The sequence below is a fragment of the Larimichthys crocea genome, chromosome VIII (genome assembly GCF_000972845.2).
Source record: "Larimichthys crocea isolate SSNF chromosome VIII, L_crocea_2.0, whole genome shotgun sequence".
Taxonomy (NCBI): Eukaryota; Metazoa; Chordata; class Actinopteri; family Sciaenidae; genus Larimichthys; species Larimichthys crocea.
The window spans coordinates 16439993-16465344 of NC_040018.1; the positions used below are offsets into that span (position 1 = coordinate 16439993).

The following is a 25352-nucleotide window of genomic DNA, read 5'->3' on the forward strand; positions in this document are numbered from 1 at the left end:
GTTACTTAAGATGTGTAAACTGTAATTGAAACCATTTTGATAAAACTGGGCCAAGCCTATCACCGCAGTGGCTTAATCCTCTATGACTGCAGCATGTTCCTCCTGACTGTGCTTTTCTGGAGCCACTGAAGCACACAGATGATCCATATCAAGAGATCCAATTAATTTATTTGGTTGATTAAATTACAACATGACTGGTTCTCTGTCAGCTCCCCGAGGAACTGATTGTGCAGAGACAGACAGACAGACAGATGAGACGTGCATATGCACAAACATACAGACAACAAAGATGATAAGTAAGAGAAGGAGGGTGTGTGGGTGTGGGGGGGGGTTAATGGGCTGATATCTAAAATTAACAAGGAGCAGCATTTTTGTGTTTAATCAGGGGTAAGATGTGCACCACTGACAAAGGGCATATAGTACCATAGGAGCAAGGGACAAGTCAAGGGATGGATCACTGCTGAGCTCACCATGTGCCCACAGGATGGCCAATAGGAATGTTAACCCCATCTTTTTACACAGGTCCCCCCACTTAAGAACGCTCCACCATTGTAATGACCACTCTGTAATGAGTCACAGTGGGCTGCTATGTCACTTGTCAATTTGACCTGCAGGCTACAAAAGCTGATACACATAGATTGGTCACACGCCAATAGCCCTGCATAAAGAACAGTAATACACACTCATGTTGATTGCACTTGCGCCAAGTATATCCATGTACTCTATTTCAGTTATTCAGCCCAACAATGGTGCCTCCTGACCCCGCTGGGGCTAATGATAGAGCTGGTTTGGTGAAAGAGGGACACCTACCCTCCTTGGCCTCTCTGCCCATGCCCCTGCTCAGAGGTAGGGGGCTGGGTTGGTTTGACATGTAGTTGAGCAGGAGGTTGCCTCTGGTTGGCAGCCATTGTGTAGGACGGCATTGTGTTTTAGCTACCCCTACTGAGCACCCCTCATTCAGGTACCGAAAAGGTCTAGGTGCTTAGCTACAGGGGCTAGTGCGTCTGCTAATTAAGATCATACACAGGGAAGCTTCTTTATCTCACTGTTCCTCTTTCAGAAAGGAGGAGAGAAGGGGGATGCTTGGTCTTAAACAACAGGATCTGTATCACCTAGAGAGCAATTTGTGCCAATTATGCCTTCAAGTGAAACGGAGCAATTTAACAGCTAGGGTATCAACATGGGGCAGTGGACACGTGCAAGGGGGAGTAGCCTGCTTAGGAGTTTGTGTGGTACATGTGCGTGTGTAATATGCTGCGTGCGTGCGTATGTGTGTGTGTGTGTGTGTGTGCGTGCATGTGTGTGTGTCAGTATTGGGGGCGGGGCTGGGGGTACAATGGTGGAGTGCAGGTGTAGTTTCCTGCTGTCAAAATGTCTGTGAGATCTATAACCCATTCAGACGCCACAACAGTGCCACCATGTCACTCTTATTCACTAGACCGCCGCACAACACTGCAAACATCACTGGAGAAGATTTATTTGTTCCCTCTTAACGGGCATTATTAAGTCATGAACTGATTTCAAACAACAGTGAATGTTGTCCACCTCATGGTCCATGTATACTTTGAAATGCAACATTTAATTTGTTTGCATGGCTGTTCTGTTAAACAGTCTGTTTGCTGAAATAAAGGAAGAGGGATTGTATAGAGCCTCCTCCACATCCTCTGCGCTCCAGATTGCTGTATTTACCCAGTGTGTGTGAGTGTGCCTTCGAGCGCCCTTGTGTGTTCAGCAGCACTCTCTGAGTGAAGAGCCTGCATGACCTCTGAACCCTAAGTACACTCAACGCAGGAGAAATCAAACAGACACTGAGCAAACAAGACCCTTATTTGAATAGACATACACAACCTTTACAAGAGGCTGAATGTCTTAGGCCAATGGCAAGCTAACTCGGAATGGAGGATAAATCTGTTTTGTATCAGACGTTAAAAGAGTAAAGCGATTTAAGAATAAATATTTAGAAAAGATGAATTGATACTGAAAGCAATCCTTAGCTGCAGCCCCACAGTTTAACAAATTCTTATAAGTATCTCTCTACATGATACTGGCTTGAGCTCAATCTAGAGTTTCTTCCTTTCTCTAATGCACATGCGGTGCAGTGCTTATTAGGGCCGTCAGAATTGCTCCAAAATGACATTTGAATATTCGCTCTAAAAAAACACATTGGTTCGAAACATTCGAATATCTATATTTGCGCATTATGTCAATAATAGGAGGACAAACTAATACGAGACATAACTACTTGTATAGGTTTTTTTGTTTCAGTTTTAACATGAAAACATACCTACACATTACAAAATAAGTAAATAAACTATTGACCTATACCGTATGGTACCATACCATACAGTCGGATATTAATTTTCACAATCGAATCTCTGTTTTCTTTTAAATATTCAAATATATATTCAAATTTAGAATATTCACTGACAGCCCTAGTGCTTATAGTTTGTTCTCTTAAAATTATGTTGGACTGCTTGCATTGTTGGTTTACCTGTATTCTGTGAACGATGCCATGTTTGCTTACCTGTCTTCTGTGGATGATGTCTTATTTGTGTAACTGTGTTTTGTGGATGATGTCGGCTTTGTGTCCCTGTGTTCTGCAGATGGTGTCTCATTGGTTTCCATGCATTCTGTGGATGATGTCTTGTCGTTTTACCTGTGTGTGGGTGATGACTGGGTGGGATGTTCTGGAAGGTAGAAGCGGTGGCACTTGGCTGCCTGGCGAATTTCCGGCTCCATCGTCTTGGAGACATCATAGTAGTGCCCGAACCGGGATGAGGATGCCAGAGCACTCTGAGGGGTTCAACAAGATAAATGCGTGTTAAAGCGTAAAGTAACACTACAGACTTTTAATTAAAGTGCATTTAAATTTGTTTTCAATTATCCCTGTCTAACACTACAGCTTGCGTTAAACCTCTCAATGATGTGCATTTAACTAATTTCAGATAAGAATGAAGCAATCCATAAAGAAAAATAATCTTATTTGTCTTTCTAATATGTTAAATGAGTGTGCTTCATGATACTGTGGTAATGCAATTGCATTGTTTATGGGTCATTCCTCAACATTCCTACGGGAGAGAAGTTAAATAACCACTACGACCACACTCTTAATCATTTCTTCACATAAATGTCCACTTCTGGCTGTGAAAGCAAATGTGTCAGGGACGCAGGGGAAGGCGGATGTTTTCCTGCAGCTGAAAGAGAGAGTTTTAGCTCTTCTCTCTCAGTGAAACCGGGGATTCCATTGTTAGAGGGGCCCTTAATCTACTCCTAATCTGGATTAGGGCCCCCGGTGTGTCCCTCTCCTGGCGGGACGAGGGGGTCAGCAGGGCAGGGGGGTCAGGGGCTCATCTTCTCTTTGTGAGCTAGGCAACCCGCTTAGCGTTCCATCCCCGCCCTGATGGCCTCACCTTTGATCTGATGTCTTCATCGAGAGAACGACACAGTGGGCTATGCCAGGAGAGGTGTGTGTAAGGGGAAAGTAAGCGTTGACTCTGGGGGTGAATTTGGGATGCAAATCCTCTGGCAGGGCTTACTAGTGGTTTGTAAAGACGATTTTACAGGGGAAGGGGGAGAGGTGAGAAAAGGACACAGATATAAAGAAGTTTCCAGGGAGAGAGAAAGAGGGAGAGGATCCCCAGGGACACACTGTGTGCTGTTAATCCACATAGCGATATGGATTATAGACAGAAGGGGGGAGACTGCAGAGAAATAGAAGGGGAGGGTCACCTCTCAAAGCGGAAGAAAGAGTGTAGGACTGCCGACCCTAGCAGGGGGAAAGGCAGGGATTTGGGGGAAGACAGAGGCGCAGGTCTGGGTCATAGGGTTGAGCGAGCAGACATGTCAATGCACAGACTGCAAAGTACTCTTGTTTCCCAGGCTAAGCAGGGGTGCAGGCGTGTGTGTATATGTGTGTATATGTGAGTTGGGGACCAGTGAAAAGCCTACCTATTGCCAGCTAAGTGTGAGTAATCTGGTCCAGCTCTGAAAGGAGAGGCTGAGGCCTCATTCACTCCACAAAGGAGTTTAGAAGCTCATGGATTTAGTGGTGGAGACAATTGCCAAACTACTAAGACCAGAGAGCCAGTGCTGTTCTGTTCTCATACCATCATTAACACATGTTGGACTTTCAATAATAATAAGAAGCTTGACCACAAAGATACTGTATATCCGCGTCCATATATGCTGCAATCTTTATGATATCAGACAATAATACACACTGTCATGTGATCACCTGTACTTTTGGAAGATTCTGATAGCGCCAGGCGATCTTCATGGCATCCATACTGTCCTGAGGTTCACAAGACAGTCTGGGCTGCTCCACTGGTTTGTGGATAGCAACATCGTCCAAGATGGGAGCCGGTAGTTCCTGCACAGGGTGATACAATGAATACAAAAGAGACACACAGACATTTTAGTTATCCTTAATGCTGTATCATGAATCTCATCTATCAGGAAATAATGCATGTGTGCAGAAGTCTCAGTATTCGAGAGCACACTGATTTCTTAAATGTGGTGTGAACAAAAAACAAACTTGGTTTCTTTAATTGTGTTGAAAAATATATGAATTTTTCTCCTGTGGTGGTGTGCACTTTCATCAAACACATTTAGGTCCCTGTTAGTATAGTGTAGTTGTTAGATACTTGTTTTGTAAAATTCAGAGGCCATAATAACAAAAAACTGTAACCGCATCTTTATAAGAGAGATGGATCTTTCACTGTGTAAATGTGTAAATAAAAAAAAAAAATAAAAAAAGAAAAAAGGATAAGAAATTGCTGGCCTTAGCTCAAAAACATAGTAGGGGTGTGTGTGAAATCTGATTAATTAGCTGATGTAAGTAAAAATTGGTTTTTAAGAATTTGTGTTGTGCATATCAACAAGTTCCCCCAATTTCCTCCTTTGACCTGATTTCTCCCAATAAGCTGGTTTCTTGTATGCATGTTAACGTAATGCATAAAGTACAACCTTAGCATCCGAAGATTAGCATACTGTGAATGTGGCTGTGAAAACACTAAATGATGTGATATATCCCCATTGGGAGTCCCCCTCTCTTAATAAGCCTTTGATATGTAAAGAGAGGGTGAGGCTGTGACCCCTCCCACTATCAATCAGTGGGAGAGAGGCCCTCCTCCTGTATGATGGGTGGCAGTCAGCTTCTGGAGCTATGGTCCTCTTCACAGAGTGATGTATCGGGAAACATTTCAACAATGCCACAACCATGCCACCCTCGACCTCTCAAACACCCCCGCTGACCCTGACACATCTTGGGGAAAGCTGTGTGCCTATAATACCTGCTAAATCATGGTCTAGCCATGTATAGCGTATGTTGTGTCAAAGTAATATTTTAACAACTTTTGTGGATGGTTTGTCAAGACTTGTAGCTTGGCAAAAACATTTAATACATTGCAGAACAACAAATTTACTTTGTTAGAGCTTAATAACTGACCTTCTCTCATACCTGTAAAATGTCGTCTGGGTTATCTTGAGCCGCAGCCACAAAAAGCTCATGTCGACACACCACTCCTTCTGCAAGGAAGTACTTCAAGATCATACGAGAGTAGCTATCATATCGGTCCTCCTCTGAAAAAAAAAAAAAAGAAGAATGGGAAAACTCAAATAAACAAACATATACTCTGAAAAACTGTTAATCACTGCCATAATGCTAAAGTTGTCTGTGAGGAAAAACATTTAGTGATAAAAAAATAATAACAATCTAACAATATAATAACCTCTATATAAAAAATCCCAAATCTATCATTCAATCTTATCTCATTCTGACAATTCATTCACACACCACAGATCCTGCATAGCATGACCACATCACAGTTGCCAGCTGTAATTGATGTAAGGACCACATTCGAGCTACCTTCAGTAGGGAAAGGATGACATGGCAATCGTCATGGCACAGAAACATATTCCTGTGTGACTGTCAAAGCTGAGATGACATCTCCAGCTCTCTTGTTAAGATCTTAGCAGTATTCCTGTCCACTTTCACCTACCGCATCGCTAACCAGCAGCAGAGGTGAGAAGAAGACACCTGTCTTAAGCATTCATCGGACCCCTCCCCATGAACGCAAAGGTACCCCAGCTGTCAGGACAGCTGACAGGAGAAGAGATAAGTAGGATAAGATAGAGCATGTCCTCAAAGTGCTCCCTGACATCTGGTTCATTTGAATCTCCCTGCTTTTTGGGTGAACTCTGACAGCAATGGAATCGGATCATCGTTATGTTTTCAGTGTCATTCACATCAGGTGTATTTATTGTCATAAAAGTATGTTAAAATGCATATACAAGTTATACAAGAGACCCTTAAACACAAGGGGAGAGGGTCATTCTCAGCTTGAAGACATGGAATTACAGTCTCATTTAGTGTCTCAAGCATTAAATGGACAAACATACTTTCTCCAAAGGTGGCCTTTTTCAGAGCACACAAAGCAGCCACCCAGTCTTTCCACACCCCAAACCCACAAAAAAAGCCTGCATCATCACCATGACCCCCTCCCCAGTAGAGCACATAACTCTACCCAGCATGTTACTGCTGCTTCCTGTCACAATCATCATTTTGTAAAGATTTCATAGGCCTCTCCACACAATGACAAACAGTGGGCACAAGGACAAAGGCAGCAGTGACAGTTAAAGGTAATGGGCATACAGCTGACAGCTTGGGAATGACATCCTGACGTGTCATCCTCAGACATCCGGAGAATTCCCCCCTCCCACGTTCCCGGTCCATGTCCTCACCTACGGACTCAGGATGGCCCAGGAAATTCCATGGCTCTTCAATTTGTTGTCGGCAGGGCTCCCTGTTCTCTTATTGATGGGTTTCTAGGTCAGCAGGCCTTTGTGGCTTTCAGCAGGCCCCACAAAGACTCCCAGATGGGCCCTCTCAAGATGGGGCCTATTGTGGCTGTGTTTCTATGGGAGCCTTACAAATGGAACCTCCAGGAGTCATTAGGCTGTTGAGGCGGGGGGTAAGGGAGGGGGTGAGAGGTGGCGGGGTATACGAGCAACAGGGGGTGGGGGACGGTCATATCTTTGAGGTAGATCAGTCACTCTGGACAGTCATGGGATGATTTTTTTCTCCTTTTTTTTTTTTTTGCTTATTCTGACGAAGGTTTGGTTAAGAGGGGGCGGACGCCTCTGCTTCATTTGCCTTCGAACAGCGGAGTGGAAGTGCAAGAGTTCTGAATCATATCTGCTAATGCTGCAGGGGGAGGAGACAAAATATCTAGGTCACAGTGTTTTCCCCCTTGTATGAATCTTTGGTCTATGAAGTACTATTATTTCTACTGAGCAGCTCAAATTCATTACAACCATACAGCAGGTTATGAAAATATACACTTACTGAAAGCTTGAGCTTTAAAATACCCGACTCACCATTAAATACTGCTACAAAAGCTAGATTAGATCAGGTTAAAAGGCAATTAGAAGCATGTGTCAGCCCAATTTACTGTTAATGTTTGACATATCTTATTATTAAGCTTCAAATTGAGACCACTCTTCCTCTTAATCAATTCAATTTGTAATGATGTGGTGGTGTTGTTTACACCAAGACGCATTTAAACAGATATACCTGTCATTTGTGGGCAGATGACACTTTATTATATCATGTATATTGTGTATAGTACCCTTATCACTTTTAATGTTGCCTTATTGCCTTCAAATTGTGTTGTTATGGTTTATGTTTTTATGCTGCACTATTTCCTCTTGAAAACATACTACGAACACTAAGTGTCCTGATTCTTTTCATTGGGTGCTGCTATAGAGTCTCACTGCATATCCTGTAGCTATATAGAAGCATAAATATGTTGTCCTTACTTACTGTTAGGCCTGTGTGTTTGTCCAAGTAATGATTATGATAAACTACTTTCATAATATGTGTCATAGTCTTTTATATAAATATCAAAACTAAGATTATTCTTTTTAAAGTGCACTGCAAAGCCATGAAATATTGAAAACCTGCAAAAATTAGGCCAATATAATACTAATTATTATGGCTACATTAAAGAAGAAACACATTCACTTAAATTAACAGAATGAAACCATACATGGTCAACATAATAAGAGCTGGGACGCTTTGTTCGTTCTTACAAAAACACAAGAGATGAGAGATCTTCAGACAGCAGCCATACTGGGCTGATCCCCCTCTGGTTGACAAATCAGGATGGACAGCTCAAGACACTTCAAAGGCAGACAACGACCAGTCTGATAATTTTATGTCTGTGTCTCACAAACAGGCCATCACGGCTAAAGGGGCAGACTGTAGGAGATGACTGCCTAAAACAAACACAAACAAACACACACTCCAAACCCCCCCCCTCCACCATCCCATCCACCCACACAACAAAACAGAGAGCACAGTGTGTACACACACACACACACACTGTTCTTTCAGAGACAAACACAAGAGAGCTCACACACGCATTTCACCTTTACTGTGTCTCTCATTACCAGATGAAACCAACCGTACACTGATTCACAAAATGGAAGGGAAGAACGCATTAGTGTATAATCACTGACTCCTGCATCGATTGGGGGGGTGAATTAAAGGGCAAAGCAATATCATCAGTTGGTATAGGCCTTTGCTACACACAAATTACAGCTTCAAGGGGAAACAAGACTACCTTAACCTCACTGTCTACCAGTGCATATAGCCTAGCCTATGATGAATGATAATAACAATAATAATACTGGAGAAAACATTTATGTCCCTCGAAAAACCCACTTGCTTTGAATGTACTCCCGAAAACTTCTATAACACATCTGCAGATGAGCGTATTCATTAAGCATCACTAGTGGAAGTGTGAACACCTGGGATTCTGACTAGAGACCCTCAGGTCATTTGTCTATTTGCCATTCTGCTAGACAGTGACACGCTAACCACAAAGAGCCTGAGGACGGACAGAGAGACAGACAGACAGATAGACAGTATCATTAGCTGTGGCATTGCTACTGAATTCAGTTTGGAGAATACGTTTGATTTTTGACTCTATATGAATATATTAAGAAGAATATGCTGGCGCTACATTCCACTCACAGGTTAAAGCACTGTCATTTAAAATCTATAATATCTGTATTGTGAGGATTACCAAAAATATTTTAGGCGCATGAAAAAATTTTCCTGGCTTAAAGTATTCAATATTACAAATGATGCATCTTTTGGTATTTGGACAACGGCTACTGAACACAGCAGTTTATTGTTTGTAACTTTTTTTCCGTGACTCCACTCTAAAACAACATGTCCCCAGATATAGAAACTATGTTAAACACAGCAAACTTACTAGTAAAGCCTAAAGACAAAAAAGGCTCATTGTATTTCATGAAGAGTTAACTATTGTTGTGTACTGTTTACCATCATGTACACTCTATTCACCACTGTAACCTGATGTGTATTATCTGCATTATTATTTATGTATGTGTATTACTTGCTCAAAGTTAATCTCATTTACAAATAGCTCAAATCTAAGACATTGTTGGTCTGATGACAGTTTAAGAAATGATCAGAAAGAAATACTAACTAGAAGATATAGTTCAAGTATTTAGTAATATATTATAATGTTATAACTTTTAATATCCTCACACTGCATTAGTGAGGGTAACACGAAAATCTAACCCAAAAAGTCATCACTAATTTTTAGACTGTTCTGATTAATTGCTCACCGTCTCATGTCCTGACCAAACATCCTGTTTCAATAGGGAAAACATCACAAGAAAGTGATCACTGCATTTAATGAGGCCCTTATGTTTGTGTCTTGTTTCAGTGGCTTACCTATGAGAAGTACTGTTCCAACTGCTAACCCACCACCTGTTTGTGAAGGGAAAAAAACAACAATCATTTATTTTTTTTAAGAATATCACATGTCACACGTTGAAGACACTTTCATACTGTGATTCAATGTGAAGCACTTGAACTGCTGCTCTCTTCATTTTCACTTGTTATGGTAGGGAAATCACAGGTGTTACTAATAACAGTAAGGATGGCTCCATTCTATTCAAAAGTCCCAGTATGTTATGACAGTGTGACAATAAGCACCAGGGACCATGAAATGGAAAAGGCTAAATTCAGCAATCATTCATTTTATTTTTTTTTTATTTTACCTAATGTGACATATCAACATCATACCAGAAGAGACAAATCTTACACTGGTTATGGCAGCAACAACAAAAAAAGACCACTGATAAGCTAAGAGAATTTCAAGCAAGCTCTTGTGTTTGCTTTCAAAAAACACAAAACATATATTTTTTGTTTTGTTAGTTGGCTCTAGATCTTGCTCCTGTGTGCCAGTGGACAACTAATAGTCTGAGACTAAAGAGGTCTTAATAGATTTAGACTAAAAGAACAAGAACATGTCATGACAACACCTGAAAATTGTGCTTTAGCTGAAATTACGTTGCGGAGAATAAGCATGAAATAGAGTAGTTGTATGAAACACTTCATAGACTGAATAAACAAGAGACAAGGCATGACACATTGTTATACATATTATACATGAAAGAGAAAGTAGTAGTTCTCATCAGGCACAAGCTCAAAATGAATATATTTTATGAGCGTGAGTACCTAAAGTTGCAAGTATTGTGAAAAAATAAGCCATAAAATTATCATTGCCAGTACGGCCAAAAGTAATTAAATAAGAGGATGCAGATAAGTTTTCCACCGTATTCTGATCATAACAACATTAGTTCCGTTCCGTTATAATACAACAGACCTTTTTCACAGCTGCCATTTTGTCATGAATTGGGGTCAACACAGGTGTTTCTAATGACACTAATTAAGGCTCAGTTCCATTCATTGCAGCAGAGACTTTGAATGTGCACCACAGCAGCAGCCTGACTCTGTCTGACCTGAATGGAACAGAGCCTTAATTAGCGTCATTGGTAACACCTGTGTTGACACTACTACGTATCAAAGTGACTGCTGTGGAAAAGGGTCTGTATTGTGTTTACACAGACAAACACCTCACAATACACAATGTTTGCTGTGTAATTCTATTATGAGTCATCAGTTTTATACCATGACCACTTGAATGAGTTGTCATTTGACATTAGGTAGATGCATTTTTGGCATATAACATCACGTGCTGCCAATTCTGTTAAAAAAGGAATATGAATGTTTATTTGGACGGTTTAAGCTTAAAGACAAACAAATTCTATAGTTATCATCAAACAAATGCCTTGTCTGTGCTGCAGACACATCACTATAAAATAAAAGTAAAGACCAGGTTCCCACTAAATGCATAAAATGTGTAAACAATGCATAAATCTATCGTTAACTCTCATGCTTTGTCCTAACATGGTCCAACACTGTGTCACTAATACTTGGTAACACACTTCAGTGTGTGGCTACCGCTAGCTCCAGGTCCCAGCAGCAGACTGACCGAGCAGATAGTCGAGTGACGTGACGCCGGTCGACACTAAGAGTTGTCCATTTTGAACCGACGGTCTGGTGCCAGGTATGGAGATCAACCTGCTCCTTGTTTTCTTCTGAAAACTCGTAGCGTTGAACGATGAACGCTCAGCTGAGGCTTCACCCACACCGCTCATGGGAGCTGCCATACTGCGTGTGACGTGGTGACGCCTGCTAATGTTTTGGCGCGTGTCGTCCAATCACAGGGGACGTTGCTGGCGCTCGACCAATGGGAGCAGAGGTTGTTACGGAGCGTCGCGTTCGGACTCCCGTGTGGAGGAAGTTCAGTTTGTTATGATAAGTGCATGGTCGGAGCGTTGAGTCGCTCAGTCTGATAGGTGAGTAAAACCTCTGTTGACTCGTTTTATAGTCACCCTGTTTACGCATACGTGAGTGTGTGTGTTCTTAATAACTACTCCATTCATAAAAAAAACTCCTGGCTTTGACTTTGACCTCGTTGCTTCATTGCATAACATGACACAACCCGAGAATCAGCTCCTTCGTTTTACATTCACTTATACTGTAATAGCGTAATAGCGTGAATATGGTACAGCAGGCAACGATACAAAGCATAACCTACACATATTAATGGCTGAATTATTCAGTGAGCAGCAATCAGCCGATGATTACTTCACTGCATAATGAATTACTTAAGGTGTCACTGTATAATCTACAGATACAAAAATATATAGTGCTGTGCTCCTAAGGAGTGTATCACAACAGCTGTATTAATCAGCTATCCCATCTAGGTCTCCTGCCAAGGCACAACCAATGTCAGTGTTGTATGTTATGTAATATAGTGTAATAAATAGGTACATACTTGATCATAACACAGAGCAGCTTCATGTGTCTGTGCACTGAGCAGCTCTGTGTGAACTGCTCTGTATGTGCATTTGCGGTTGTATGCGCTGTAGTTATTTTATGCTGACAGTGAAGGTCACTGTGGATCCCTGTATACCAACCTTCCCTATCACATGCAGATTGAAAGGTTCAGCAGCTGCAGGTAGATGTGGGGAGCACTAGCAACTCCTGAATGACACAGTTAAGGTTAATGAGCCTTAGACTTCAAGTTGACAACGCCAACACAGACTATTCCTGCTCTACACTAATTTGGCTGAGTGTCACACGGTGGTCAACTGCTGGCCTTTTCTATTTTTTGTTATTTTTTTGTTTTTAATTGAAATAATTTTATATTTCTGGTAAGGTTTTTTTTCTCCCTAAAACACAACAGTAAACTGGAGCATTTGAGATCCATTGTAGTCATCAAACAGGGAAAAATATAAATTGTATATGTGTTCCATTTGAGGCATTTTATATTTTAAACACACAACAAAAAGATTTTTGCCATTGTTATAAAGTGTTGTTATTACATTTTATACAATATACAATATATTGTTTTGACTCAGAGGTCTAAACATATTCTTATATCTAGAATATATTGTTAGTATGATTAAAATGTCAAAAAAGCATGCAAATAGGACCCTATTGTACAATACAAAATGTATGTATTACAATTATTTAAAATACTTACTACGTTCTGTTTTCACTGATGTTTTACACAACGTCCCAACTTTTTTTGGAATCTGGGTTGTATATGAGTTTGTAAGGGAGGTTCAGCACTTTTTTCACAGGAGTCTTTCTGACACGTCACAGTAAGAAAAGCACATTTGTGAAATTAATGACGGATAAATTACATTAAGCTGCTTTGGTTACAATATCTCGACTAGTTCCGGTATTGAGCATGCTGGCTCACTGCCACACTATCATGGGACACTTGAATAGAACAGAGACATCATTAATGTTATTAGTAACTACTGTTTTTGCTACTATAACAAGTCACAATGTCCGCTCTGAGAAAGGCCTATTAAAGATGGTAACCTCTGAATGCTCTGTCAGATTAGTCAAACCACTGTTGGCGGAAAGGCCAGTTTCTTTTGTACTGTATAATGTCCACTATTAATACTGGCTGACTGATGAGAGAGCAGTGTAATCCTTAAGACAGCTGTAAAAAGCTTTGTGTGGCAGGGAGAGGCCAGAGGCAGCACAAGATCACAGGATACTGTAAGGGCTCAAGAGGAAGCAATAGCCCAACTGCTCACTTTACAAATGCTCTCAGCAGAGGCAGTCCTGCTGTTTTGACAGCACTGTTGAGATTTATATGTGCTGACAGGAGACCAAGGGAATATATCATGAGTGACAACAGTGGGCATTGTGGAAAGCCTATATGAGACAAATAAGATGCGCTGACTTGCCTGCATCTCAGAAAGAAGGAGAGCCTGTTTCAGCAGTGCAGCGTGCAGGATGTGGGAGTGCATTACTATGGAAACTTTCTCCACATCCTCTGCACAGTTCTTTTAAACCCCAATTTAACCCTTGGGCACTGATTCACTGTTCATTTTGTGGTAGCGTAAACACAGCAGCCTATTTGTATAAAAATAACATAAATTTCCACACTTTTTTTTTTTTTCTCAATGTGTCATCTGTCCATGTGTGTGTTTTTCTGCAGTGTTTTTGTCAGTTTTTATCAGTCTCTGTATCTGATTGAGCTATATAATGGCAGCAGTCATAACATGTCAGACCTTTCCTGGTCAGGCTGTTTTGGTTTCTTCAGTTCAATTCTGCCATCAGTGAGGAACTCCGAGAAGCAGTAGACTTCTTGTGTCCGGGGGATGCAAGATTACGATCAACATGCACCATATTTGTTTTTTTTAGCATTGAAAGTAAAGCAATATTTGAAGGGCACAAGTACAATAAGTGTAGGATGGGTTTTGTACACAGCTAATTTAACATCTTTTATTTTGATTTCCTGAGATTTGAAATACAACACAACTATATTTAGCTTGACCTATAAGATAATACATGAAATGCTCATTTAGAATGACAGGAAGACACAATCTTAAAAACCATGGGTTTGCTTTTAGGTTGAGGTGTCTGTCATTGGCTTGTGTTAAAATACATGACGCTTTGTTATGAGCTGGTGAGTGCAAAACACAAACTCCTTTGTCAATCTGATACAACACCAGATAAGATCTCTCAGTTCTCTCAGCACCAGGCCAGCACCACGCATTTGCTTGTGGTCAATACAATAAGGCTTAGTGGCTGATTTTTCCATTCTATGTAATTGGCTGGGGACTCTGTCAACCCACACTTCCTTTCAATTCATAGCAGTTGTATTCATATCACTTGGCTATTATTTGCTCTGGTTGACCCATTGATTGTAGGTTTTAACCCTCAGCTCCTCAAATAGTAACCTCGCTCAGCTGTTTCACGGCTGTGTTGCCGTTAGCAACAATGAAAAGAGCAATATGGAGATCAGTCACTTCAATTAAGCCTCTGATAGAAGGCAGACCTAGAAAAGATGGGGGGCTAGACATAGTGCTCTGTGACTGGGCCTTCTACATCTGTCACTCTCCATCCAGCCAGGTGCCTGTGTCTAAATCAGCAGGATTATCTCTGATTGGTCTGATAGTTGAAACAGACCCCCCTGGTTGCCTAGGCTCCTCCTTTTTATAGCTCACATTAAGATCAAATCAGGCTCTGCGCAACAGGACTAATGCCTCGCCCTCCTCTGCCTTCTGCTGAGGAGGACATCAGAGGTGGGATTCGTCCCCTCTCTGGTGCTGCCTGCTCTTCCAGACTCCCTTCCATCTGGGATCCTCAGGGAGAAGAAGAATATCTGACAAGGGACTTGTAAGCCTCTTAGCCCCCCTGTTGCCCAGCTCTCTCTCAGCCCATGTTTCCCTAATTTAGTTGTGTAAGGAGTCTACTGCAAGGCCCTTGTGCACTGTTTGGATTGAGATTCTCTTTGTGGTCGTAATAGACTGGCCATGTATATCAATTAACACTACTCAGCCAATGGCAGGTTCAAATCTCTCGAGACTAGTAACAGTAATTCCTTTTGAACATTTCCTTATGGTTTCAATAATTTGTATTTAATTAGATATATTTTGATATGCTGTTTGTAAATGTTGTTTTTATTTTGTATTTTTTTAAATTATTATTTCTTTTTTTCCCCCTTGCTGTCCACAGCATTTTTTTAAATGTATATATTATAGTATCTCACTGATAATTATCAAAACTCAGTGGAACTGGCTGGGTAAGTTCGACAGAAAATCAATTTCAGTATTGCATTTTTTTGCTGATTTGAAGCAGCAAGATTTATCACCATAAAAAACTATGTTTTTTAAAATAGAAATAATAATACTTCTTTAAATCAGAAATGTCATGTTGTTGATCCACTGGCTGCCAGTCTTGATAATATGAGAATCTCCTTAAACGTTAGAATGTTGCCATGGCAACAACTTTACCAATCAATTTTTGTTTCCATTTAGTTGTGGATGTGTCTGCCGTAGCGACGTTCAGGAAGCCTCTTTATTCATGTCGGTGCAGATGAAAAACACCATTGTTCACATTTTATTTTTGCAGCGTCTCAAATTGTACACTCAAAATGCTTTTGATGGCTGGGTGGACACAGTGATAGGCAACCGTACCACTGCTGCACTTAACGCTGCAAAAAAAAATCATTCATCTACTTGTGATCGCTCTGCCCTCAATGAACGGGGCTCCCTCTGTAAGAGGATCACAGCGTTAAACACACAATGATGTGTGATGTGGGCAGCTATTCATTTGGGATCCCCCTCTTTTCTCCACTGTAGCGCTGTGCTGTGACCACAGGAGGCCGGTGGCCACAGATGGTTCTGCCGAGAGGGCTGTGTTGACTTTCTTTGTTTTCCCATGAACATGTTTGGCGTGTAATCCAGGATTAACAGAGAGACTTTGTGTTAATTTACAGCTGTAATACAGCATTCAATTAATGTTGGTGCTCACCAACACACACACACACACACACACACACACAGGCTGGGTATTAGGGACAAGAGATAGTGTGTGTTGCCTGACTCTTTGCTCAGGGGAATTAGAAGTAATAGAGATCCAATCAGAGGTCTCTGTGGATGTCCACCTCATCTTGACTCCCAAAGGAGTCACTGCAGCTCATATATGCACTTTCTATGAAACATAGGTAATGCTATTGTCTGTGCACATTCGCACCACATGCGCACACACACACACACAGACACACAATATCAATGACAGAAGGTGCCTCAGAAAACCAGGCGGCTGCATATGGACTCTCTTGATATCAGTCACTGGCTGTGTGATCTTGTTATGCAAAGTCCCTTAATCCCTACCTATGATGAATGCACGCTGGAATGGAAGGGTGGGTGGAGGGGGGTCCTGAAACAGAGATATGAGGGCAGCTGTAAGGGAGGTTGTCCACTGTGCTTTGAGAATGAGTGCTACCAAAGAGATTGTTGATCCCCCAAGCCAGCAGAAGGAAGAGCACATGTGAGATTATGTCTGCGTGTGCATTACAGTACAACAATGACAGAGATTCTGTTGGAAGAAGCTGATAGAAAGACAAATAGAGCTGAACATGTCGCCTTAGTGCAGACCTGAGATTCACATTAACCTTTAGACCACATGCTTCCCAACAGAGGAATTATAGGGCCAGAGGTGTTATTGTACCAGCTGTGGGAGAACTGAGTTTATAGTTCCTGCGGAAAAGAACAAGAGAGCAGAGCAGGCTGTGACTGCAAAGGGGCACTTCATTTGGGGACTGTGTGTGTGTGTGTGTGTATATATATATATATAGTATAATGTGTGTGTGTGTGCATATGTATATGTCCTTTTCACCTGCTCAAGTACTGTCATTCGCAGTGGCGGCAAAAAGCACAGGGTTGCCAGGGGTGATCAGGGAACAGAGGGAAGAGCGGAGGAACAGCACACGAGGAGGTAAAAGGATGGAGTTGGTCTTTTTTGGATCAGAGACGATGGTGAATGGGCCAAAGAGACAAACCGTGCTAGGGATGAAAGAATAGATAGAAGGTTTAATAGGTGGAATATAGTTGGCATGAATGAGAGAGCTTTGTGTGTGTATAGTGTGTGTGTGTGTGTGTGTGTGTGTGTGTGTGTGTGTGTGTGTGTGTGTGTGTGTGTGTGTGTGTGTGAGAGAAAGAGAGAGAGAGAGAGAAGAGCGGAGGGGGGTAATGGGATTAGGGGTAACACCTTTGGCAGGGCCGAGAGAGCCACCTGACACCCGGTCTGTTGGGGACCTGGGGAGAAAGGGGGGAGGTGGTGGGCCAAGGGAGAAATTGGGGGTCTAATCCGTGTCCATCTTTGGGAAGTCATTCCCAGAGCTCTGAGGATTTGGGGCTTTGGTTTCCGCTCTGCTTGCTTTGGTTAATAATACCCTGGGAGGGAGAGAAGACATGGAGAGAGAAAGAGGAAAAGAAACAGAAGGAATAGAGGTGACAGAGAAGAAGATATCTTCTTTTCTTCTGGACTGGCAGGACAGCGGCATGAGCAAAAAAATATTTGAAGTGCAGACAAACCTCTAAGCCAAGCTGCATGTATTCTTCTCTAAACACACAGTTTCAATCTGTTTGTGTATGTCTGCGCGCCTGCGTACACACACTGTGCACTGACAGTGTGTAAAGATTGACTTACTTTCTTCTGTCCATCCAACAGGTTGCAACGTGAGTAAAAGTCAATAACCTGAGTGTGGCTGGGATGTTTGCTCAGAAGACACACGGACAGTCCTTGTGTGTGCTTGTGGAGCAGAGTGTTTGCAGGGTGGATGGGTGCTGGCGGTGTCTTTGTGTTTCTATGGTGCTGACAGAAGTTGATAACTGCTCTAATGATTGTGGTGGTAGTGGAGGCAGCACAGTGTCAGGGACGAGCCATACATGGTGCGGAGCTGCTCAACAGGACGTGTCACAGCTTTTGTGTTTGTCCATCACCTGAGCCAAGGTGTTGATTGGTCCATCCTACACAGGATCAAAGTGCAGGACAGTTTTCTGCTGTGAAATGGCCGCTCAGCCTCTGAGAATGAAACACCAGGGAATGTGCCATCTTAGCAGTAGGCCAACTGTGACAACCTTGTCCACACCTTTAAGAATGAAACCCCAAACAGGCTTTGTTTTCAGAAATCCTGTGAATGACATAAGCCTACCGTGAATGAATCAGGCACTCGCTATATGTATAAAGCGTTTGATAACTATGTACATTAATATTGTGCCATAATCTATGTTTGTGTTTTGTGCTGCAGGTGGAGATGTTCCGCAATGTGCTATGGAAGACTTTGGGGTTTGTTGGCTACACAATCCAGTATGGCTGCATTGCTCACTGTGCCTTCGAATACATAGGAGAAGTTGTGGTGGTTCGTATAATAATGATTACAGAATTAATGACATTGTTTTGTTTTGTTTTCTCAAATTCTATGTAGGCACAAGAAATAATTGTGTTGTTTTGTTATTTTGCTTCAGTGTTCTGGTCCATCCATGGAGCCCACCATTGTCAACCATGATGTTGTCTTCTCTGAACGCATGAGTCGTCACCTTTGCAAAATACAAAAGTGGGTTCCAGTCAGTTTCTTCATATGCACTAAGCAAAAAGAGGATACGTGGTGGAATATGTAGAAACATTTCACACAAGATTTGTTGCCATTTTCTCTTTTTTCTTTCAAAGACTAAAGGAAAAAATGGCAAACATACATCATAGATAATATGAGATATTTAGCATTTTCTGTGAATAAATGCACCCCAAGTTGTTGTACTGAACTGTTAATTGTTTCTTTTCAGGGATGATATAGTAATTGCAAAGTGTCCATTTGACCCACATATGAACATTTGTAAAAGGGTCATTGGATTGGAGGGTGACAAGGTCCTCACAAGTGACCCATCAGATCTGTTCAAGGCCCACACATATGTAAGTATGTTTACATCCTACCAGCCCATATTTGTTGAAAGTGTTTGTACTTTTCAGCTGCTCCTCTTCACATGCTGTGATTACCTGCTTTACCAAGTACGGCTCCGGATGGAAGTTTTATTGTTTTGCTTCCAGCAACCACATCCCGCTCTCTTTGGAAGAAAAAAAGATTAAAAAGATACAGTACAATAGAGAATGAAGACAAGAAAATGCTGGATAGTTTGACAGAATTTCGATGCATAATGCAAAACCGTCTCTCAGTTTTGGGTTTTCTTTGTGTGTGTACCGCAGTCTATATACTACCATAGTTGTTTACATTTTAGACCGCACACATCCATTTTGTGTCATTGGTCAAAATATCAGCTTTTGACAACACCTATATTTCCTCAGAACAGTGATAAAACCAGAGAGTGAGCAGGGGTTCTGCTGCTGAAACCACTGTCATTGCTTTTCTATTACTACTCTCCCCAACGCCCACAGCTCAGGCCTGCAATCTCTCTGAAGCCTGTTAGAGTTAGTGCCAGCCGAATGGACAGACTGATGGGTGGGCGGAGGTGTGTGTGTGTTTGTGTGGGAGGGTGTGTACGTGTGTGTGTGTGTGTGTGTGTGGTTGTGTGTGTACGTCTGTGAACCAAAGGTTGCGTTTATGTTGCATGTTTTTGAATTTCTTGTGTATTTTATAGACTATGGGCAGACTGTGGAATGAGTTCAGTGAAACATAAGGCCGAGCCTGTAAGTGTCATTCAACAAATCAAATAGGAAATAAAGAGGTTTCTTCTACTACTAGTTTCACCTCTACATACAGAGGACTGAACTTGTAATAGGGGACATCTTTGCGTTGTGATTCAGGGTCCCAGCATGTAGTGACAGAAGTTTCAGTTTAAGTCCATTTTAAACTTGCCTCTAGGTTACAGTTATTATATTTTGTTTTGTCCATCAAGTTTACGATGAAGCTTTTTCACTTCCATACATGATGGATGCTCCTTCACTTTCATTTACTTGAACAAGGTTCACATCTTGTAGCTACCTAAACCAATCAGTAGATGATGACATGTAGTATGTTTCACACCAGTAGAAACATGTCACTCTTTTGGGCTGTATGGTAACTTGAAATCACCTTTGAGACACTTTAAAAAAACACTTTAATCAACTATAGTTCACAAAAGTAAGATTGACGGTGTTAATTGTAAATACAACTAAAACGGCAACCAAAACTCAAAGATAGAATGATGTAAAACGACACATTTTAGTAGCTGGATGTTTGACATTTTTGCTTGATTTGTCAGTTGTTTAATTCACTAATTGACTGTAGTAATTTCAGATGTATAATTTGTTGAATGATGCAATGTTTTGGGTATTGTGTCACACATGATGCTGAAATCCTTATTTGTGAAATGTAAAACTGCTTCCCTGACACAGTACGTTGTATTTGATTTACATTTTCAAATGTTACAACCCTACAAGTTAGTTATGTTTATTTTATCTGATCAAATTATACATTTTTACAGACAGTATAGTAATGACAAATGTACCTAGATTTTGTTTGGGCTAATTGCATGGCATTTACAGGCATAAGCAACTGAGCTTGTGTCTTGTTTTTTGAAAAGATACAGGAAATTATGCACCTGTATTTGTAATACTTTTGCTACTCTAAACTTCACAGACAAAATGTGTGAGAAGTTTAAAATAACCACTTTGCTAGTCTTTACAAAGCTGATTGTCACTTAGCCTTTTTTTTTATATCATGCAGCATAATATATGCTTCCCCATGTTAATTTTTTAACTCCCAGGAGCAAAATCACTTGCTTTATGTGACAGCATTAGAGGTAACTGAGAAAATACCCGCTGTTCACATAAATGTTTGGACTCCCCAGGGAGTTTTTCCCCCCCAGAGGATGTATGTGTTTGTGTGTGACTATTATGGTGGTGTGAGGCGTTATGGGTTGGACCTGTAAAGATAAATTTTGGAAGGCGGTGTTAGACCCTGTCATCACCTCCTTTTTTGTTCTGACAGACAGGCAAGTCCTCTCCACCCTCAGAGATCCAACAGCAGACTAATTGCCCTGTCACCTTTTAGGAATCATTTCTGTGTCTGAGCTATTGTGTCAAAACAATGACACTTGATCCCTAATATTATAGCAAAGAGAGTGAGAGAGGGAGAGGGTGAGAGAGAGATGAAATGTCCTCATACGTTCTGTTCTTTGCAGTAAACATAGACAGAGTATTATGGTGAAAGATGAACTCCAGCAGCCTGAATGTATTTAAGCTGAACATAATTCACCGGCTCAATCATGTTAACATAATGAGCACCGTAATGGTGTGGCTGTTAAACAACACACCTCCACCATGAGGAGAGGCTCCAGTTTCAGGGCTTCTCGACACTCTCTCTGACAGGTACACAATACCTCGCGTCAACCCAGCCTACAACCACAAGATGGGTGCAATCTCTGCCACCCGTCACATGCCGGCAGAACGGATTGAAGTGACTCCCCATTTAAAAATTACAACTCTGTGTTGGGCCTAACTGGATCTTCAGAAATCTGCGTGGTTGTAAAGATCTCTTAATGACACAGTTTGATACTGTTTATGTGCTAAAATGACTTCCCGCCATCTTATCTACAGAGAACGTTGTTAAATATTCATGTGCATACTAAAGGAAAAAAAAAATCAGGTGACGTTGCTGGTTTTGTGGATATTTACAGGTGCTTGAAACAGCAAAAAAAAAAAGAGTCAAGGATGGTGCATTATCTGGTTACACCACTGTTTTGCATCAACCTAGTTTTGATTCAGAGGTTCAAAAGCTTGTTCACACACCTGCGACTTGCAAGGTGATATGCATAAGCTTTTATCCTCATTCTGGCCACAGTATGGCAGGTCAAGTTTCAGACCTCTTCACTTTCTCACTTTTCTGAAATTTGGCCTGGTTGATCCCTAAAGTACTTTTGTCTTTACTCAGGTTTGGGTTTCTCTGTGAGGTCATTTGTTTTATTGGGACTCAAAATCCAAGTGCTAACTGTTGTCGATTTGATTCATTGATCATGTTAGTGTGTGCAGTGAGTGACGTTTTAAATTAAGTCTGTGTGTGCAGTAGTTTCACTGAATTCTGGACAGATGCTTGTAGTATCCTAATCCAACCTCTATGTCTTTAGGATGAGCACAACAGAGATTATGTGTGTGTGTGTGTGTGTGTGTGTGTGTGTTTTAACTAAATAAAAGATGGAGAGAAACAGGGGGGTTCTGGTTTGGCAGATGACAAACGGTGGTGTTTCTTTTTCCTGTGCTTGGGAGCCAGCATATGTTACCATGTTAATGAGGTGTAATGGTGGGAATCCAGCATGCTGACATATGGTTCTCAGATGACTCCTTTAATGATATTCATTTGTGTCGTCGTTATTCAGTGAGTTGTTTACCTCATGTTAGGTCAACATGTCACTGGCTCGTGATTATGTCACATCATCTGTCTCAATTATCGAATATGAAACAAAACACAGCATCTCACAGTAGGACTGAAGACTTCAATCAGAGAGCCGGGTGATGGAGGAATGAGGAATAGGAGCAGAGGCGAAGATGTGACGTCACCTCAGTGTGGATAATATTCTGCTTCTTTATTCATTGTTATTCTCTTTCCTCCAGAGGACTTTTGCCGTTAAAAAGTTAGGCAACACAAAAATAGACTCGTGGATTGTGATGCCCATTATGACAATATAATGTGTTGTTGATCCTGTCTGCACATATAGGGGGGACAGCGCACTTAATTAGGGCCTTGACAAGCCTACTCTCCTAAAGTGATGAGATTAATCATAATTGGTGTCACTGTGAATTAGAGCCCGCTTGGATGACCGCCCCACTGGCAGGTCGGACTGCGGTGGAGACCCTTGGACTCTGCTGCTAGCCGCAGCTTAGCCCTCTCTAGCTCCCTCTTCCTCTCTCTCTCTTTCTCTCTGCCCAGCTATCTCAGGCCCCTCTCTTGCTTTGCTCTGCCTGGGTAAGAGGGGCGTAGATCTCAGCCAACAGCCTAATGACCCCGTTTGAAGTTCTTCTAAATCCACCCCTACCCCCCCCACACCCTGCCCGTTACCCATGACCCCTCTCCTAAGACGGTTCGGGGTTAAAGAGGGACAGGCAGGTTGACGTTAAGATAGGCTGAGGAGGGAGGGATGACTTAGGCGACTCGTTAGGGGTAGGGGGGTGGAGTTAAGGTGGAGTTTTACTACATTATAGGTCAACTCACATTTACATGTTAAAGTTTTCTTTGTGCTTTCAATTTGGTTCCTTTACTGTGTGGTATAACAGAGTCTACGTCTTAATCATTTTTTGCCCTCTTTTCATGTGTGTGCTGCTGTTTTTAGGTACCAAAAGGCCACGTATGGCTAGAAGGGGATAACCTTAGGAATTCCAATGACTCAAGGAACTATGGCCCAATTCCCTATGCCCTCATCCGAGGGCGTGTTTGCTTAAAGGTAGGGGGAGGTGTACTGTGTTGTTGCGCATTTAAATAAAAAAAAAAAAGCTTAATTACAAAATCATAAAACTAGTTTTGATTAAATCTCTTATATATGTTTTTTCAATAGTGTTAGGTGTTTTTTCTCCATTTGCTTTTCTTATTAGTCCAGTATGGCCATTTTAAGCTCAATTCAGAGACGTGAGTCAGTTGGAAGTTCAAAGCAAGTGTGTCTGATTGACCAAGGGCTGGACAACATATTGTCTAGCTTTCCATTCTGCTGTGTTGTCATGTCACAAGATGTCATAGCAACCACGACCCTGGAAACAGGTCAGCCAACCTTCTGTCCATCTGATTGGACAGCGGCACTCCACTGGAGGCCCTATTACGACAGCTGATGAAATAACAAGATCTTCTATGGAGTCAAACACATCATTAAAAGCCGTATTAGCAAATGTGTCCAAGAAGTGTGATAAAGTGTTGTAGTGGTTGGAAATCCTTTATTTTGTTATCATATGAGCCTTATCTCTCGTCTGACCCTTTCTTTCTCTGCATGCTTTTTCTTATACAGCTCTGGCCGCCACACAGTGTCGGGACCCTCAATGGAAGCCCAACTAGGCGGATCATTAAAACTCAGAGTGACTCAGACTCAGATTGACTAATTGATTTTGTTTATACCATACTTTGCTATGTTTTCAATAATTTTTGAATAAAATTTATATTTGCTATACATGCTTCATGTGTAGATGAATTTTACAACAAGTTTTATAACTGACATGCTCTCGTCATCTGGGTCTTAAGGTGTGTTGGCTGTAGCTGTGTAGAGCTGTAGGATCAGCATTGCATGAGCAGTGAATAAAGCTGCATCTCTGTGGAACTGCTGATGGCTAAGAGCAGGCACAGGCAGAGATATGATGCACAAGGTTTATGTTGAGGATCATGCTCATTCAGCAATAAAACTCACAAATAATTGAGTCTTAAATCAAATAAAAGACCACATCTTACCAAACAAAACATGTATTGGGATTACTTCTTATGGTTGAATTTAACTGTTTAATTCATTTGGTTCTGAAATGCATATAAACCACATCTTTACAAATACAAGAGGTTTGTACATGTGCCTTAAACTGCAATATACGTACAAATGTATAAACTATTACCTCAGCATGTCTTAACTCTTTCGAAATATGTTATTAATTTCATGTTTACCCTTTTTTAGTATTATGGTAAAAACAAAAGCTCTCTTATACTTTAATATTTCATTAGGCTGCCAAGGCAATTGAAAAAATGTTAACATTTCCCATTTAACCATACAATATTAATAAGCACTTAGTAAGTTCCTCGCTCACCACTGAATACATTGTGATTGTGTGTGTGTGAGTCTCACATTCAGTATGTTACATGCACAGCGTTATTACTGTCAGCTCTCTGTAGTAACCATGAAACATGGTTTCTGTTATCAGAGTAAAGGATTAGGAGAAAATTGGTTGCCATTGTCTGCTGGAGAAATCTGACTTCTTACAGAAGTGCGTGTGCATGACAGAGACTAAATATGGGAAGTGTTGTGGCGGTCGTGGGAAAAGAAAGCATACACATAAGTCCTTGTTTTGCATCCAAAATAATTAAATCTGAATAACACTGAAGCTTGAGTAATGTAGTTTACACCTCTGAACAGCGGGTAAAATTCATACAAACACAAGCCCTTCGAGGGATCAATAAAATATCTATTCTATTCTTCTA

General features: G+C 41.3%; 2 protein-coding genes across 6 annotated transcripts in view; one reads left to right on the plus strand and one right to left on the minus strand.

Moving 5' to 3' along the window:
• Positions 1-11581, minus strand: part of elp4 (elongator acetyltransferase complex subunit 4) — a 50056-nt gene extending 38475 nt beyond the window's left edge. For 2 of the 4 annotated variants that reach the window (XM_027281686.1, XM_027281685.1), the window contains exons 1-5: positions 11376-11580; positions 9770-9805; positions 5459-5580; positions 4235-4369; positions 2657-2793 (exon numbers count right to left, since the gene is read on the minus strand). In XM_027281686.1, the coding sequence (XP_027137487.1) occupies positions 2657-2793; positions 4235-4369; positions 5459-5580; positions 9770-9805; positions 11376-11553 (608 nt within the window). In that variant the 5' untranslated portion in view covers positions 11554-11580. Of the gene's footprint in view, positions 1-2656; positions 2794-4234; positions 4370-5458; positions 5581-9769; positions 9806-10706; positions 10760-11375 lie in introns of those variants that run through there. The other 2 variants (XM_027281687.1, XM_019254269.2) reach the window with 2 other exon arrangements.
• immp1l (inner mitochondrial membrane peptidase subunit 1) lies at positions 10811-24347 on the plus strand. 2 transcript variants are annotated; one of them, XM_010741931.3, is made up of 7 exons: positions 11334-11450; positions 11611-11742; positions 18513-18623; positions 18730-18818; positions 19045-19171; positions 23521-23631; positions 24184-24347. In XM_010741931.3, the coding sequence occupies exons 3-7, from the start codon at positions 18519-18521 to the stop codon at positions 24268-24270; spliced, it is 519 nt and encodes a 172-aa protein (XP_010740233.2). In that variant the 5' UTR covers positions 11334-11450; positions 11611-11742; positions 18513-18518; the 3' UTR covers positions 24271-24347. The 2 variants fall into 2 exon arrangements, with proteins under 2 accessions (XP_027137489.1, XP_010740233.2); XM_027281688.1 differs by lacking the exons at positions 11334-11450; positions 11611-11742 and adding an exon at positions 10811-10927.
• Positions 24348-25352: the final 1005 nt, after the last annotated feature.

Excerpts from the sequence above, each read along its gene's own strand:
- immp1l (XM_027281688.1), top strand. The coding sequence starts at position 18,519 with ATGTTCCGCAATGTGCTATGGAAGACTTTGGGGTTTGTTGGCTACACA. Across the intron at positions 18,819-19,044 it reads CACCTTTGCAAAATACAAAA|GGATGATATAGTAATTGCAA; the intron begins GTGGGTTCCAGT and ends GTTTCTTTTCAG. Across the intron at positions 19,172-23,520 it reads TGTTCAAGGCCCACACATAT|GTACCAAAAGGCCACGTATG; the intron begins GTAAGTATGTTT and ends TGCTGTTTTTAG.